We start from the raw sequence: 19,443 nt of genomic DNA, 5'->3' as shown, positions 1-19,443 counted from the left end.
AGTGAAATCAGGAGAAAAGCAGAAAGCGTATATTTAACAAAAATTACCCAGAAGCCTCAGCAACTAAATGGAATCATTTTACCAGTATTTTTACTCTTTACTTTTATTACAGCTTCTATTCTTTTCAGGAGACTCACTTTCATTTTTTCAAAGAAATCTGCAGGGATATTTTCCACACCTCCAAAGTTCAGTCTTAGAAGTTGGTTGCATTGTCTGCTTCTTACGATTCAAGTAATCCCAAACAAATTCAGTGAATTTTTTCATACTTTGAGGTAGTCGGTACACTGTTCTGAGAACACCAGCAGCTTCTTTACCTGCTGTTCTTTTTTGTCTGCTTTCTTTCCTCAGTGAGGCTCAGTTAGACTCATAGTGCCAGAGTTTTCTTCTCACAGTGGAAGGATGGACAGCATCACCCGTGTATTTTTTTATACATATATATAGAAAAAGTGAAGCTTTTACTGTAGTACTGTTCCCTGATGGTGACTGTTTTGGTGGTCTTTTCTCTGTATCTTTTAATAATTTTTTTGACCTCCAATTTTAGACACCCTTGTTTTTTCACTTATTTTCATTTGACCTCCCCTTCCAGGGTCTCTGACACCTGTCCAGGGTGTTTTCTGCCTTCTGCCCGATGACAGCTGCGATAGGCTCCATCACCCCCGCCCCCCACGATACAGAACGATAAACGCCATAGATAATGGGTGTTTGTGTGTGTGTGTGGTCTCTGACATTCACACAAACACCAATGAGTAGAACACAACAAGAATGCTTGAACTGTCACATACAGATCTGTGACAAATTTAAGGAAACACCAACATAGAGTGTTACTTAGTAAAGTGTTGAGCCACCGGAAGAGCTTTTTGGCATAGATTCTATAAGTTTTGTAGACATCAGCCTTACTATGAACACACTTTCCCTTTTTTATCTATACCTTACAATATTGCAGTCAAAAGTATGGCTAACTCAAGCTGATAACAAATGAAAGCAAGCAATAAACATTAATGTTCACCACCGTATGTGGGCTTCTGGGGTTCTGGGTTGGCATTGGCCTTTTGTTTTTGCTGGCACAATCTGATCACGTTCTGTATTGGCATTCTCGGTCACCTGAAGAACAGTTGCTCTTCTGTTTTCCTTACATATAAGGCACGAGCATTACAGTCACCGGGTGGCTTTCGGCCACAATTACCAGAGCTGTTTACTGTTGTCTTTCCCATAGATTAAAATGCAGATGTCACTGTTTGTTTTGAAACACAGCCAGCTGAGCGGACTTTGTGACTGAAGCTCCTGCCGTCCGCACCCCAATACTGAACCCTCTCTCAAATGCACTTGGAATTTTTCCTCTTGACATTTGGAGCCAGAATCAACGTCAGCTGGGCCTGCTCAGCATTTTACACATAAGCAGCATAATAAGGTGTTAAAAGTTTAACTGTGTAATGCAGTATATTCATCTGTAAGCATCTGCACTCAATATATTCCTTCACTCATTTATTTAGGATTTTTTTTATCATTTTGTCACCTGTGTTGTTTTGCTACAAACACATACATTTACATACATAGGATTAACCACTAGAGGGCACACTTGATGCATCTTTTTTTCACATCAACAACATAGGCCATTGCTCACATTCTCTATTACAATCAGTATTCACAGAACAGTCACTTGATATCAATGTGTTTTAGACATATAATGTATATATGTATATATATATATATATAGACTAGATCATATGTGCCTTTGATCCAATACTATGGCTAAAGGCCTGAGATTTGCCCCTGAGACCATATAAGGAGGGTTTAAAACATAGTGTGCATAACATTTACTGACTATTATACTGTAGATATTTGCCTGTTTTGCATACATTTAACATTCACAGCAGATATACACTGAGTTGCCAGTTTATTAGATACACCTACCTTGTACTTACACTTATTGGCCATTTTATCAGAAACATCTACCATATAAGGGCACTTTGTAAGTTTACAGTTGCTGACCGTAGCTGCACAATGTGTCACTCCCCTCTATCCCAACAATCAGTGGAAAGGGACCATCATAGAACCATCACTAAACATATTTTATTTGCTCTGATGGCCAAAAATAATCAGTAGTCCTGTGGTCATAAACTGTCCAAGGACGAATGGCTTGCAGATGGTCTTATAGTACCCAACTGTATAGTCTTTGGTAGTATAGCCTAAGGATATAGCTGTCAGCAATAGAACCTCATCTAGCAGCTTTTCAAACAGTTGGTGCAACATTCTTTTACTTTTACTTTATGTGTGCCTAAAGAAAGACAGACTGCCTCAGTCAACACTTCTAATGTCACTTAAGCACTGAGCATGGCAAGCTGACTTCTTTAAAACAAAAACAGAAATAAATGACACATACTTATAATCAAGGCCTGTCTCTAAACAGGTTCAACCCTTTTAGCACCTGAGAATAAGGTCAACAACCACACAGTTCCATCCGGCTCTTCAGGACTGAACACATTTGTTTTTGGACGGTTTACGGCCTTTTGATTCTAAAAAAGAAAAGATAAATAAAAGATTTTAAGAACCAGAAGACAGATCTAAATATTTCTGGTTGGATTAAGCCTGGTCCTGGATTATATTTTCCATTAGTGAAGAATCTTCATTCAAAATGCCGTGTAGTCCAGGACTAGACTTAATTCCTGTCCAGAAAACTGACCATAGGACATCCAGATTAAGTCAGTGTACATACTACAAACAGTTTCAATGGTGGATCACTGACAACATTAAAAAGACAATTTACACAAATTGCTTCTTAGCCCAAATCTAGTCAATCAGTCAAGATATGTTTGGCATCTAAACTTTGTGTCTCTAATTTCTCACTGAAGCTATGAGGCTAATGTAGCTAGCAAGCCATGAAGGCCTATAGCCATGAGTTAGCAATGTGTTAGCAATCGCATGGCTAAATCACCACACATTTGCTTCAAACCATGTAGACATTGTTCTGACACTGTATGACATTGTTGGCTGTTAAAATAGTCAAAAAATAGGCTTCAAGATGGCTACTGCTATTGTTTTTAGCTGTGCAATGTACTTCTGTGCTTTTTTGATAGATAGCAGTATGTTACACAGTGTCAGAAAAAACATAAGTCAATTTGAAATGACTTAACAAGGTTGTATGTTCTGAGGCAAATGTATGGTACGATATATTCATGCGGTATTTGATCTTTAGTGCTTGTTGATGGAGTATAAGCTTCTATTACATGTTAACAGCATTAGCATTGTAGCTTCAGTGCAAAACCAAAGAAGCAAACTTCAGACACTAAACATGTCTTGGCAGATCATTTAGACTCAGGGTACAGAAAAATATATGTGAATCAAATTTTCACCAAACTATTCCTTGAATCCATTTATAGGAAACTGGCTATGAAAGTAATCAATGTTATACTCACCCTGGCTGTTAATGGTCTGTTGTGATGAGCACCTTTTCTTCTTGCTCTTTTCTTTCACAGGTGGTAGGTTCTCAACAGGTGGTTCCTCTGGGAGGTTTGTAAGGTCCTCTATGCCATTGGGCATTGCAGGTTTGCTGCTGGTAGAAGGACTAGGAGTTCCTTCCTCACCTGCTGCTGCTGCTACTGTATCATCCTTTTTTTTGCCTTTGGATTTTTGAGAGCTTTGATGTTTCTTACTGAAAAAAGAACGCTTTTTGATGGTTCCTTTCTCTGTACTCTCTGCGGGTAATCTTTTCAGGGTGTCTAGTTTGTCACTGCCCGCCTGTGTTGGACTATTCTCTGATGCCAATTCCTCTGGAGATGCTTCTGTCTGCTTCTTACCAGAGAGATCAGGCAGGGAACCACTGGGTCCAGGAATGTTCCCAAAAGCTAGCAGGTATTTAGGGTTGTAGTATTTGTGCTCAGGCACTTTCAAGGTGCCTGAATCCCCCAGGCTCACCTGAAAGCGGGAGGTGGCAGGCAGAGAGGGCCGCTTGGGGACAGTCACCCGGCCCAGGGTCCCTGTGCTTGGCTTCCCAACGTGGAATTCTTTAAAAAGGTCCAGCTTGTCCGAGATTGCGTAAAGCTCCCTGAAGTCGTTGTCGAAGAAGTCGACTATCTGGCCGGACATTACGGTGATCATGTTCCGGTCCATACGGGATGAGGTCCATGAGAAACTATGAAAAGCAAGAAAAAGTATTACTCAAAGGGTCTTTCTTCTACATTTTTCTAGTATTTTACTTTTTCTATTTTAACATACAAAAAGACTTTTTACATGATCATTTTTCTCTGTTTATCCCTTAAAATCGAGTTGATTTTGCCATTGTGCCTTGAGTGTTTCCCTCAAGGCAAAATCTTGAGTGTTTAGTTTTGAATTTAAGTTTAGTCTCACTATTAGCTGCAGGCATTGAATTGTACAGAAGTGAACTCCAACTAAAAACTTTGTCAGGATCAATGATCTTCAATCTGTAGCACAGAACTGAAGCGCTAATTTACATATAGTGAAGGTGGTGTTTAAAGGAAAGAAGCAAAACAACTAGAAATGAGTAGTTAGTCTAGTCTGTATAGCAGATGTGCTTGCTAGCTAGCCTAATAGCTAATCCATCTTTAGTGCATTTAAAAGATGCAATCTGTAATTTACAACTTCAGCTAAATTAGCTTTTGTGCCTGATAGTATTCTCTCTATGCAAACTACATTCTGGCCCATTGTTTCAAGTTGTCCCTTTCCTTAAAACACCATATTTACTGTATGTAGTGCATCATTCTGCTCATCATACTTAAGGTTTTTCATTAACAAAGAGCTCAGTGAACTTGGATCAAATCCAAAGCCACTGCGAGCTGCAGGAGAATGGCATTCCAGTAATGACACCTTTCGCAAAACTACAGTAAAGTCACATGTCAGGTTGGAACTGAAAGGTTTTCTTCATTTACTGCAAGGTTGGCACTTTAATTAATAATTTTGTTTGTGTTTTTTCTCAGGCTGAAAGTTAAGAGCGACACTGAGACAAGCTGCAAATCAGTCAACATGCAACATGAGAGCAACTGGTGTCCGAGTCCTTGACTCAAAAGCCCATCTCTGCTGCCCTGGACTGGCCCTTGTTCATGAAAATGAATTGTAACGAATTGAGACGAAGAGTTGTTGACAGAATGAGCCGTCACATGTGATTGTGTTTATGTTTGTGATGTCACAGCCATGGTGAATTGAAAATGGGCTGTTTTTACCACTTAGTTTCCATATATCTACTCTATGCACTGCAGTGCAAAAAATATATTTAAGCAAGTGAAAACATTAAATCTCGGAAAAATAACTCATATTCCTTTTTATGAAATGTTTTATCTATTTCTAGACATATTTACTTGTTTTAAGTGATTCTATCTTGTCTTATTCTATTGGCAGATAATTGTACTTCAAGCAGTATTTCAGGCATTATTTGTCTGCACTATTTCCCAAAACAAGTAAAATTATCTGCCAATGGAATAAGACACCTACCACAAATAAAATGAAAGTAAAAAATGTTTTAAAACTTCAACAGTGTTTATATATTCACAATTCCATTATGTGGTCCCTCTCAGTTCTACTCAAGATATTTTCTCTGCTCTTGACATTCAACTGATTGAGGGCCAATAATTATCAGGTGTGTAAGAGCAGGAGAAACATGAAACAGTGCAATGCGGGTGTGGGTGTACAGGACTACAAATCAGACCCACTCTGCTTATTGAAACAATTATACAAATAGTTAATGACCCGTGTGATAACCACTGCGTTTTATTAATTACAGTAAGCACTCACAGATTGTAATTTATACTGGTATAATTACGGTTGTGAATAAGCCAGCCAGGCCTGGCAGTTTAACACACAAGCCACCTACCTGTATGATCCAAACATGACTTTGTCTCCATCTACAATCATGTATTTGCTGCACAAGCTCCCTGGGATCCTCCCATAGGACAGCTCGAATCCTACGCCTTTCACTGTGCGTGTGCGGATGTTCTGTAAAAGTATGTAAATTAAAAGTGTGATTGGTTTTTGGTCTTTTCACTGTAATCCATAAACAGCACTGTGCAAAAGTTATTTATTTACTTTCCAGTCAAAACAGACAGTAAGTACAAGTTATTCATTTATCAGGAGATGTTTCTGAGGAGATTAGATATAAGGTAATGCAACTGCATAAGAGTTTCCAAAACTAGTTCCAAAAATATTAAGATTATAAGATATAGAGAAAATGGGGCTCTTAACAACTGTGTCAGACCTGACAGACCAACCTATCAGATAAACAGCACTTAAAGCTTTCATCTCTGAGAAAGAGAAGAGAAAATCAAGCTGCTTCAGATCTGAAAACATCCACAGGTGTTTCTGTCCATCCTTCCACTGTGAGAAGACAACTCAGCGCTATGAGTCTGAAAGGATGTTTGGCTGTTAAGAAGCCTCACTGAGAAAAGGAAAGAACATTTGGACTCAAACTGGCCATCTGAGAGGTGGTTTTATTGACTGATGAATCTAAATGTATAATTGGAATTAATTCAATTTTGAGAAGCAGAAAACACAACTAAATTCTAAGACTGAACTTTGAGGTGTGAAAAATATTCCTGCATGTTTCTTTTTTCTTATTCTGCAAAAGTCAATTTGTACTGTATGGCTGTTCTGACTGCAAAGTACTGCAGGCAGACAAATGGAAGCCAGTTTCCACTACGCTGAGGCTCTGTGCAGGTACATTTTTTGTTCATCAAAGTACAAACAATGTAAATATACCTCAAAAGTACAACAGTGGTTTTAAGGTCCAGTTGTGTACTTTAAATATTTTTTCCAGGTGAAAAGTACATATTTGTACCTTTTCATAACCTAATGCTTTAAAACAGAGCAATAAAATAAAAAGCCTGGAGATGAGACGGGGTGTGTGGAGTCAGAACAACTTAGAAAATATCATTTCAATGGATTATGGTACAGTTATGATCCCTGACTAAAGGTTCTGAGATGTGCCCTTGAGGGAACCACCTCAGTGACAAGAGGGGTACTGCCCCAGTGACAGTTTACTACTTTTATATCTGAGAGTTCAGGTGACAGAAAAAAAGGCATCGGCAGCATGTCAGCACAGCTTATATCTGAGTTTTGAATTTGTGAATTATTATGAGAGAACCACTGTCACGCTTCCTGGTTCATACTAGGACTCTCAACTTGAGTATGATCTCCAACTCCCAAGATTCCTCAGCCAGTCATCAGTCCACCAATCATCAGCCAACCAGCAGATCCAGCTCACCTGAATATTGTCATCACCTGTTGAACTGTGTATTTAAGCCTGTCTGTTCCTCTGTTACTTTGTGAAGCATTGCCTCTGTTTGTTCAGTGCATACTGAGCCTTCTCTCATGTTTTTCTCTTTTTGTCTTTCATATTCTCCCCTTTTGGCTTAGTTTGCAAGGTAGTTATATCTTCTGGTTTCGACCCACACTTGTTTTTGTCTGGTGTTAACCCAGTTAACCTTCAGGTTTATTTTATATCCATGAGTGTCTAATTCGTCAACCCAGTGTTACAACCAATTCTTATTTTCTCAAATAACTACACATTCTTGCAGAGTAATAACACATTATTTTTACATACTAAGTCAAAATCTCAAAATTTTTTAAGAAGAAAAATTCAAAATATTGAAAAATATTCACAGTCCTGCCAGAAACAGAAAGAAGTATGAAACAAAGCATTAGCGGACTTGCCAAGGACTTGGTATTGGTGTAGTATGCTGTGCTTGCCAGACCAGGACATCGAGCCCCAGTCTGTTATGTGAAGGGCAGCAGTGTTTCCCACTGTGCTGTACCAACCACTACAAATTACTCACATTGTTGTTTTCTCCCACCTTCCCCTTATCCTAAACTGGCTTCCATATAAAAAGGATATGTGTAAAACAGGGGGTTCTGGTCCACTGATGACATCAGTTATGAAATTGTGTCTGTGTTCACTTGCATGAACGTTCTTAGCAGATAACTTGCTAAATTGGCTGCCCCCACCAACACAAATTGTTTATAGACCAGTGGTCTCCAACTCTGCTCCTCAAGAGCTTGGAGTTTAGTCCCAACCTGTATCCCATATGTTGCCTTACTTAACTCTAATACATCTGACCCAGCCAATCAGGGACTTGGAAAGAGGTTGATTAGCTGGAGTAGGTGTGGCAAACTATGGTTGAAACCAGGCTCTGCAGGAAGGTAGCTCTCCAGGACCAGAGTAGAAGACCACTGCTATGGACTGTCGTTAATCAGCAGCCCTTTTAGTGATCCCGCCCCTAAATGTTTATGCAAAACACGTTTTTGTAAAACAGTTTAAGGAATCCTACGTAAGCATAGAATGTGTTCTGTGCACAAGTTACAGTATATATATATATATATATATATATATATATATATATATATATATAATTTTTTTTTACCAATATATAATTATTCTTACAATATATAAATAAACACATAAACTCTAACTGATAAATAAGTATAAATTGTGCAGTAAAATCTGCAGAAAATGCCATATTTAAGTTTGCTCTTTGTACAGGGTGTGTCACTTATTGTCACTTAAAATATCATCAAAAGATGTTATCGGCATAGTAATGGAAGCCAGATAACTTTAAAAAAGTAAAAGTAACTGAACTGGTTTTTGTACTTTGCTGCTTTAGAATTTAAAAAAATACTTTAAGAGAGAAGTCTTGGTACGACAGTCTTTCATACCTGTCTCCTCCATTGTTAAGTGTAATGGTTGTGGTTTAAAATTTACCTTAGATATGCATGTTTCAAACATTTATTTGCAGTATTCAGCAGCTGCCCAATGGCTTCTATTATAAGTGAGTTTCAAGTCAATAAGCTTTCATTTCTTTCCGTTTTTCAGTTCTTTCAACATGTAGAATTGAAATGCATTGAAATGATCGTCTATGATAATTGACCATACACTACAAATGTAAAGCAATGAAATGTGCTACATTTTTCCTTTAATCAATAAGAGAAACATTCGATAACTCCAAAATTCAGTCGGTGGAAGTTGTGAGTCTCTCTCACTGCCTGTCTGTGCGTGTTCTGCTCACCTGTAGATGGTGAGAGCTGACCTGCAGTCTGTTGCACATGTCAAGGAAATGCGGCACTCCCTGAACGTCCAGTATGATGTAAACAGGCACCCTGCGCTTGGACGCTGTGTCCAGCAGATCTTGCAGGATATGGAGATCTGTGAGGAGATCCATTACGATAGCAATAACCTGAAAAATATGAACACAGAACAAAGCATTTAAGCTTTCAGAAAGGCTATATTCTCAACCATTCACCATTCAGAGATGCGTGAGAAATGATGTATGTATAATAAAGCAAGGTGGAAAAACAAAGGTTGTGCAGAGCCACTGGTGTGCTGAGAATGATCCACTACTCAAAAAACATGCTTCCTACTCAGTGGTGGTCCTGCAAACTGATAAACAAGGTAAAGGGGGCTAAAAAATTATGCAGAGAAACAGACGGACTACAAACTCTAACTGTAGAACTACAAAGTCCACTTACATGGTAAATAAATCTGACAAATTGGACAGTGAGTGTAGATACAAGGTAAGCATACCTAATGGTCAGTGATCAGTTAGCATATTGCTGCTGTTGTAAGAAAACTTTGTATCTCTATTTTTGTTGTTTTCCAGTTTTTGACATAATTTGAAAACACACGTTGTCCTTTACATCGCATGTAAATTTCATGATTATTGGACCCAAGGAAATGGCCCAAAACTAATTGGAAAAAAGTCTGGTTCCATTGACTTACATTAAAAGTAAAGGTGTTTTTTTTTTTTTCTCCTGTAATGCGATAGACAGAATTCAGTTGATGTGTGTGGTCATATATATGTGTATAGTAGTATGAAAAGGTTTGGTAAATGGTATAGATGGTATGTTTTGTTGGTTTCAATAAGTTAACACGTCCTCTATAGGGAACACACTTCTGCTCATTTTAATGCACAGTTACTGTTGACTTGCTGAATTTAACATAAGATAAAATATAGCTCATTTAAAATATCATTCATTAAACAACAACAACGAAAATATATAAAACGTATAACACAGTGAGGAAATCATATATATGTTTTAGCATTTGATCTTTCAGATTATATGCCGAACAAGCTTGATAGGAGGAAGTTTTGTTTTTCTTAGCGTATCATTTACATACAGTTCAAACGAGTTATTTGTTTTTACAGGTTATTTATTCACTTGTCTGTAGACTCACTTTCAGTCTTTCAAAGAATCTGAAGGGATAATTTTCCACACCTCCAAAGTTCAGTCTTAGAAGTTGGTTGTACTTTCTGCTTCTCGTCATTCAAATAATCCCAAACACATTCAGTAATGTTGGGGTCTGGACTTTCAGATGGTCACTTCTTTTTTGATCTTTTTGTTTTTAAATAAAAATAGCTGTTTATCTTATGGGGACAGTTTTGGTGTCTTTCAGGTCCTGCACAGATGTTAAGAGTCCTATTTTCTTTGTATTTTGCTTTTTGCTTTTTATTTTTATTATTTTTTTGACGTCCAGTTCTTCACATAATAATAATAATTATTATTATTATTATTATTATACAAGTGCACTATTTTATATCTAATCTCCTCAGAAACATCTCCTGAAAATGAATAACTTGTACCTAATGGGCGTTTTGACTGGAAATGAAATAAATTAAGGGCAGACTTTGACTTTTGCACAGCAAAACAGACAGCACTGTATTTACAGTTATATCTGGTTATGAGGGAGTAGGTTATCGTGATGTACAGGAGATTATAGGTTATTGCTGTTTGTTCTGTTTGAAAAGAATTTAGGTTAGAGATGCAGTATCTGTACTCATATCTGCTGAGAGAAAGTAGGAAAAGTCAATGACTTCAGATGCCAAGTGGTTAAAAAAATGAATCTATTCATGGTTGTCAAACAGGTTCTTGTGTGCTCAGCATTGTGGTTCCTCATTCTTTTTAAGCCATTAAACATGGGCAAGATATGTATCTATATGTATTTTTGTTGTGTATACTTGTTTTTATAAAAAGGCAGTAAAAGGCATACAGCAAAGCAAAAAGTTAAAGAAAGATCAAATACAATCTCATTGTTTGGCTTTCTCTGTTTGCTCAGCGATTGAATGTTGTCACAGTGAAATGTAGTTCATCAAAACACACCTAGTTGTTTTATGGCATGTTCCCGGAACATGTAGCATTAGCAGCATGCTAGGTGCTCTATGGAGCAAATTTCATTCTGTTCACACATCACAGTTAAATATAGTGCTCAGTTTGAATGAGAGCAGTTGTGTCTCTATGTGGTGAATAAACCTAGTTGTACAGGAAACACCTGTAAACACCTGACGGACTGGAAAGAACTGAAAGTTAACGTTACCTGACTGGTGGACCATTTCATTGCTGCCACAATGCTGACTCATAAGGGAAACAATAATATTGGTCCAATTAACACGAAACTATTAATGTGAGAGGTGGTTTCCTGTGGATTTACTGCCCGAGTTTTACTGCAAAGTATATGCTGGCTCAAATTCAAGGCGGACGAACAATTTCACATTAATAACTAAATAACCAATAACCAGAGGTGGGTATCAAATAGTTCCAAAAGTATCCAGACACCCCTTCTAATTAGTGAATCCAGTTATTTTAGGGTGCCTCCATTGCTGACACAGGTGTTCAACTGTGTACAGCTTGTACTGTTGCCACAGAAAAGCACTGCCAATAGAATGGGATGCTCTGGAGCAGCCACACCTGAGCCTAAGGTCTCCATGCCCACTGCCCAGCATTGGCTAGAGGGGTATTAAACCCCCCCAGCACTGGGCTGTGGAGCAATGGAACTGCTTTCTCCGGAGTGATGGAGCTCCATCCAATACCTTTGGGAAGAGATTGAGTGATCCAGAACTAATCATCTGACCTCTCTAAAGCTCTTGTGGCTGAAAGCAATCAAACCCTCACAGCAACGTTCCAACATCTGGTGTAAAGCCATCCCAGAAGAGTAGATGTTGTTACTGCAGCAAAAGGGGAACAAACTCCCTATTAACACTCTTGATTTCAGAAGAAATGCTGCATGAAACTTTTGGAAATATAGTGTATGTTTACTCTTTACTCGTTACTTTTTATGGAAGCCCATTCCTTGTTCTTTGTTTCTAGCAGCAGTATGTAATAAAAAATCACTTTATCTAAATAATAATGCCATATTTCCAAAAGTGTTGACTTATTATGTCACAATCATTACACATTTACTCAAAATAATGACTTAAATTCTTAAAATAGACATACTGTTTCAAAATAATGACAAAATAATGACTTATTGTAGCTACTTAATCACTTACTATGTCAAAATATTCACTTAATATCTCAAAAGAATTACTTCCATGCAACTCAATAGATTATTATTTTGACATACACACATAAAAAAGATGGTTCTTCATGGGTCCTTTAGTAAAGGCAATGCTTCTATGTACAGCCATACCTAAACAGTTCTTTGCATGGTGAAATGGTTCTTTAGACTATTAGAGAAACTGTTGTATATGTTTCTTTAAGGAACCATTTTAAAAATCATTCTATATAGCATCAAAAAGTGTTTTGCTATTGTTATGATGTCAAGCTTGTAACAATAGAAGAACCCTTTTTGGTGTTATATATAATATATGATATATAATACATATAATTATTTTCAAAAATGTTCCACATAAAACCAAATACAACACATTCTATATAGAGCCATTGTTTTTACCAAAGAGCCCTTGAAAAAACACTATTAAGAATGTAGTATTTTGCCATACTAAGTTAATATTTTTGAAAAAATAAGTTATTTTTTTTAAGATGCACAGAGCCTTTCTGAGAAAATTCAAATGCTAATAGCGTATTTTTACTTGTGCTTCTATTTGTAAGAAAAGTAATTCACTTATTGTTAAATGAAATTTATTGACATGTAGTTAATAATTCCTGTTGTTAACAATTGGTCACATCTCTCACTTTGGAGCTTTACTGTTCTATGTTAGACCAAAAGGATCCCAACAAACTCCTATACTGGTGGATGCTGTACGTATTAAGAAGGTCCACTGCAGCTCTATAGGGAACTCTACTTTGGTAGTACAGTATTTTTTGACTTGCTGCTTTTTTACTCCTGTTTTCTTTATTTATTATACTATTTCATTATTTCTCTTTTTCTAATACCAAAATTGAAAGTGTTCAGTTTAAGTGAAAGTAATTGGAGCTACCGAGAAGCTAGCACAAATTTGAAACTGGCTCTTGTTTCTGTGAATTTGCTGTGTGCACAATGACGTGCTGTACAACACACCCACACATTTACCTCCAACCACAAATTCCTCCTTGTGGCTTTTCAAAAAGAAAGAAAAACTATGAAAAGCTATTGCGGCACTTTGGAATCCTGCTTGAGGTTCAAGTTACACTTAAGATCCTGCTTTGAAACCAGTTTTGAGACTCACGACTGGTGTCTGAGGTTAGTTTGAAGAACAGAGGCTTGGGTTGCAGTAGCATTATGAGTCAGGTGTTAGATAAGGTCATAATAATGTAAAGGAAAAAAAGCATGGTTATACAGTTTTAAGGGCCGCTGACATCTGGATATGTTTGACTAGTGGTGTTGCTGGGTTTTAATGTGATGATGCAACAATATCAGTAAATGAATCTATGTTAAAATAATTATTCAAAGCTCTTTAGCACTTAAATGTGTACATTAGGTTTGCTAGAGACCTGTGACCTCATTTCTGCCCTATATCTCATCCAAGTAACAAGCAAAATATCAAATATAACAAAATGCAGCATAGCTACCAGTTTGTGTAGACCTTTTTTTGATGAGTACTTTGCATTTTGTTTGTTGCAATCCATAATGCAGTTCTAATGGGAATAAACCACTATGGGACACATTCATATATACAGTTATAGGACACGTTCATCATCTGGAAAATGAAAAATATGTGCATAACAGCCAAATATACATACATTTTTAAAGAATATAAAAAGGTAGATTAGCATACTGATAAAAATATCAACGTGCATTGTATGCATTGCAGATTGCAGTTCCACTGTAACATGGTGTTGCCATATGGCAACAATTATATTTTATCTTGATATTTAAACCAGATTTAATTTGAGTACAACCTCAGATGCTATTTGAGTATTATTAGTTTTAAGTTCTATATTTAGTTCTAGTGAAGCAGTTGCAGTTTTGTAATTGCACTTTGAAAATACATTCATATACAAAAGTTTATGCACCCCTGGACAAATGATGCATTTTGGTGATTTTCTATATGAAAATAAGTTAACATATCCTCTACAGAGAACACTTTTTGTGCAGTTTATTGCACAATTACTGTTAAATTACTGAATTAACATATTGAAAAAAAAAGTATAATAAAGCATGAAATGCGGTTTGTGCAAAAGCTATGGCATATTTAATATTTTTCCAAAATATTAAACTCAAATGAATAAATATTGTGCACTGAAATTTGTAGAAAAATGTCATATTTGAGTTTGTATCCTGTAGAGGATGTGTTAACTGAACAAGGGAGATCTTGGGATTGTGACCAAAGCTGGGGATGTTTTCTTTAAATTATGTGTGCTTATGACTTATTCACAGGAAAAGTTTAGTGAAAGCTATGCTTCCTCATTCTGATTGACTAACGAACAATCAGGGTTTTCCTGAAGGTAAACTCCCTTGTAAAGCTGGCCGAGCACATCACATGCTCCTAACTTATTTATAAGTCTTAATGAATCATCTGCATAATGCCTAAGGCAACATCAGGCAAAACAGTCAGTCGTCTAAGAACAAAACAGCTATCTTTAAACGTTACTATGGACATAACTCAAGCAAGCTACTGCCAAGGTGGCTTTGGATGGAGTACAGATTTATCAGAATTACACTGTGTAGAAAAAGCTCATAATTACACTGATTCATATGTGTTAATACTCCAGCTACTCACAACACTCATTCTAACCCTAAACTGAGACTTATTACTTTCATTTTTCAACACTGCTCTTTAATAAATACAACTACATTTAATTACATAGTGAGCTGTCCATCCATCTATCTTCTCAGCCATTTATCCTTCTGGGTCACAGAGAGTACTGGAGCCTATCCCAACGTTCATCGTGCAGGAAGCAGGATACACCCTGGACAGGTCGCCAGTCCATCACAGGGCAGACACACAGACATATACATTCACACACACACATTCACACCTATTGGCAATTAAGCATTTCCAATTGACCTGACTGCTTGTCTTTGGACTGTGGGGGGAGAGAATGCAAACTCCACACAATAAAGACCCTGGTTGTCTGGCTGGGGAATCTAACCCAGGTCCTTCTTGCTGTGAGGTGACAGCTCCTTTTCCACTTATAAACACAAATATGGAATTCACTGAAATTTTGCACTACTGATTATTTGAAATAAGGAAGTTTTATGCAGTTTATAAACATTGTGAAAGTTTCAAAATTTATTGTTCACAGTCCATACAGTGAACATACATTTATAAAAACTACGTTATTTAATGCAGAGCTGTTCGAATTGTGATGTCACAAAAATCAACTGCTTTCCATATCTTCACCTAATCGCCTACAGCTGTTTAGCCCTGCCCACTCACACTAAAGATACAAGCCATGTTTCAGCCCTGACTGCTTTTTTATATATATATTTGGAAAACTTTTGTTATAAAACACAAGAAAATTTGGGATATGAATGAAGATTTATTTATATTTAATATTTAAATGCTTTTAATTAATTACTTTTTGATTTTTTCCATTATATCCCCAAACCCACCATAATGTAGTCTAACCTATCCTATGTGAAACAAGCTGTGTCTCATCCACACACTGTACTAAACAATATGTTCAATATAGGAATGGCACTATTGGTGTTGAACTAATTTGACATGCAGTGTGGTTTCAGAACTCGCCCTCTATTGAAAACCCCTACATGTGCACGCCCATATGTGTGTGTGAGCGAGTGAAAGAGCAAGATAGAGAAAGAGAGAGAAATGACAAGGCTAGAATGGCATGTTATCATCTTCAATACATGTAATACATTCAGAGTAAGACTTGACTGAACATTTTAATAAAAGTACCAACCGGACACTGGACAACGGAGATCAAAAACAGATTGTCTGCTTCAAAGCTGGACGCCTAATAACCCTGAGTGCCACCCCTGTATAGGCCTTTTAATATTGAATTTTATTTATTTTCTTTATTTGTTAATTTACCTGTGATCCATATGTGTCCATAAGCTTCAGTTGCTTTTTTTTGTCATCACATTAGTATTTACCATACAAAAACACCAACATGACTCATGAGCATATTCCCAAACCTTATATGGGTGTGTCAGAGCAGGTAAAGCCCTGCAATGCAAGACCATGACTGAGAAACACTGATCTTAATGATATAATACCACTGCAGATGTCAGATTAGTGAGATTTTTACTGCTGAATGAACAGAGCTCCTGTGAACAGCAGGCCTACAGAATGCCTGTAGGCCTATTTCCACTTTCACACCCAACATCCATAGTACTAGTGAATTTAAACAGTGAATTTCAGTGGAACTGATCACAATCCTGTTTTCACATTTCTCTCTGTTGACTTAATCATCCTCTTGTGCTGGTTGTTGCTGTATCTGTTTTTCCACTGTAGGGGTATTATTGAGCTTAGAGGAGATGATGCCCTGAAGCAATTCAGTGTCAGACTGCACTGGAGTGCATGTGGTTACAAGTCTGTGTGTGTCTGCTTAACCTCCTGTTGTGTTTCAGCCTGGAGATCAAGGCTGTTCAGCTCAGCACATTCACACACGTCTTCCCTTATCATCAAACCTGCATCAGTGTTTATAAAGGCTCACCAGCAACAGGTTCGACCCTACAGCACCAAGATCATGACTCAACATAGTCTCAGCATAGTTTAGAATATTCTGACAACATATTACAATTTTATAAAGCTGAAAATAACACTTTCAATTGTAAAATTGTACAGTTGAAATGGTTCAATTGTAATAATAATAATAATAATAATAATAATAATAATAATAACATAATCATATGCAAATGTTTGAACAGCCCCAGGCAAAGTAAATTTAGTTAATTTTCTAAGGAAAAACAAGTTAACATGTCCTCTACAGAAAACAAACTTATATAAGTTTGTTTATTTATATAATGAACAATATATTTATATTACCCGATATGTTAAATTAATCAAATAAGCAGTAACTTGTGTTAAAATGTTCAGAAGTGTCTCCTTCATAAAGGATGTGATCATTTATTTTCACTTAGAAAATTAACAAAATATGGTAATTGACCATAGGTTGTTCTACTTCTATTCATTATTATTATTATTATTATTATTATTATTATTATTATTATTATTATCATTATTATTATTATTATTATTATTAGGCTATTATTAATACTACAGGTTCTGCCTGTGCTCTCAGTCAACATGTAGTTCTGTCCTATCATTATTACAGTGGTTATTATTGTGATCATTACTGTGGTCATTACTGTGATTATTACTATAGTTATTATTGTGGTTATTACTGTGGTTATAATTAGGACTATTACTATAGATATTGTCGTGGTTATTACTGTGGTTATTATTGTGATTATTACTATAGTTATTGTTGTGGTTATAATTGTGATGGTTACTGTGATTATTACTATAGTTATCATTGTGGTTATTACTGTGGTCATTGCTCACCTTGCTGGCCTCTTGGATTAGCCTCCTCACGACCTCTTTGAGGTGTGGCCCATTCTCTTTGGGCGGATGCGTGTGGACCGTGACGCGCGTGACCCCCCTGAAAAAGCCCCCGTGCGGCCAGCCGATGTCCAGCGGCGGGACCTCGGTGTCTGACATCTGGGGCCAGTAAGTGGAGCGCATAGAGGAAGAGTCCGCAGAGCGACCCTGCGCGCGCTGCTCGTTCTCCTCCTCCTCGCTTGTTTTGTACTGCATGAGCGAGTTTCTGATTACTTTAATCTCGCGAGCGGACAGGAAGTCCTTGGCCTTGTCCTCGGTGAGGCGCGTCTTAAAGGCTCCGTCCCCGTCCCGCAGCAGCGTCTCCAGAGCCGCGCGTTGCTCCTCACTGTAGTAAAACTCAGGCTTCGTTTCGGGGATCTTCGGGGTCATTTGGCCATCTTCCATGCACGCGAGCTGGGACTCGGCCATGGCTCGCGGGTCACGGGTACCGGCACACGTCCGGTACAAGCGCTCGATCTGAAGTAGTCCAGGCCGTCTGAGCTCACCTGAGCGAATCCTTCAGGTAGGGCAGAGTTGAAGCAGCGGTGGGCGGAGTCTGATCATCATGCAAATCATCCCACGCTCATTGGCTCCCTTCGTCCTACCTGAGAGTGCTAATGTTCACAGTGTTTACTAGTTGTCCGACTTAAAGTTGATGTTGTCTGACTTAAAGAGGAATTTCACCTATTATTTTCATTGTTTTGTGTAATTCAGTTGTAATTATGCAAAGTCATTCAGAGTCTTCAGATTTCTTTACAGTGGTGGTGATAGGAACCAGGGGTCACAATGACTACAACGCAAATATAGACATTTTATTTACTATCCAAAACAGCCATTGCACCTACATGTGTCTTCTGAGTTTTTATATGTAATGTTGATGATGGTAAAATAGTGATAAATCTAAACAAATAAGTTTTATTTGGGGACTATTTTGCCTTAGAACACTCTGCATGTACCCCTCCACCATAAATGGATTTTAAAAAATACATGTTTGAGGCTAAAACTATCTCAAAACTATCCTTAAACTAAACTGCAATATTATTACATTAGAATAAAACATATACTGCAGAAATTCTGAAGTAGTTCCTGCTTTAGGCCCACATGCTAGATTTAGCTTAAACATGCACGTTTGAAGCTTGTAACACATTTTAACAACATATACTTTACTTTGTATGCTGCTGCTTTTACAGTTTCTCTTTCCAGATTCTGCTATAGACAGTTGTTCCCTTTTGTACAAGTGCATTAGGTGCGAGCGTTTCGGCCATCAGATGTAATCTTCATGGTGGGACAGTTTCACAGGAAATGATGGGCAAAGCTGAGCTGATGGAAATCATCAGCACCAAGCCGACATTTAAGAATTATGTCCACTGACACTGACTTATTCAATTTGTTAGCTTAAATTCAACAATATATGGCTTTTTCCTGGACCTTTTGTCAACAGTGAGGTACCTAAATTAATCTATTGTAGAATGTAATTATAGTATATTCTGAAAGTAGGAATAGGAAGTTGCTTAGCAACTTGCTACGGTGTCTTAGGTAGTTGCTAAGCAGTTGCTAGGCAACTTGCTAGGAGGGTGCTATGGTGCTGTAGGTGGTTGCTTAGCAACTTGCTAGGCAGTTGCTGTGGTGTTGTAGGTGGTTGCTAAGCACTTGCTAGGCAGTTGCCATGGTTGCCCAAGTGGTTGGTAAGCAGTTGGTAGGTGGTTGCTATGATGGCCTAATTCATTGCTAAGCAGTTGCTGGGCGGTCGCTATGGTAATATACATGTTTGCTAAGCAATTAC

General features: G+C 37.5%; 1 protein-coding gene across 1 annotated transcript; it reads right to left on the bottom strand.

The window, feature by feature from the left end:
- Nucleotides 1-727: 727 nt before the first annotated feature.
- On the bottom strand, nt 728-18,156 carry LOC118807876 (protein FAM83F-like). The gene is made up of 5 exons (XM_036570035.1): nt 17,625-18,156; nt 9,006-9,173; nt 5,822-5,943; nt 3,414-4,129; nt 728-2,513 (listed from the first exon to the last, which is right to left on the bottom strand). Exons 1-5 carry the CDS (start codon nt 18,087-18,089, stop codon nt 2,467-2,469), a joined length of 1,518 nt encoding a protein of 505 aa, XP_036425928.1. The 5' UTR covers nt 18,090-18,156; the 3' UTR covers nt 728-2,466.
- Between the last annotated feature and the right edge of the window lie 1,287 nt (nt 18,157-19,443).

This window comes from Colossoma macropomum, unplaced genomic scaffold (genome assembly GCF_904425465.1).
Source record: "Colossoma macropomum unplaced genomic scaffold, Colossoma_macropomum, whole genome shotgun sequence".
Lineage (NCBI taxonomy): Eukaryota > Metazoa > Chordata > Actinopteri > Characiformes > Serrasalmidae > Colossoma > Colossoma macropomum.
Note: the sequence above shows the minus strand (reverse complement) of the source record. Positions and strands in the feature narration are given on the sequence as shown.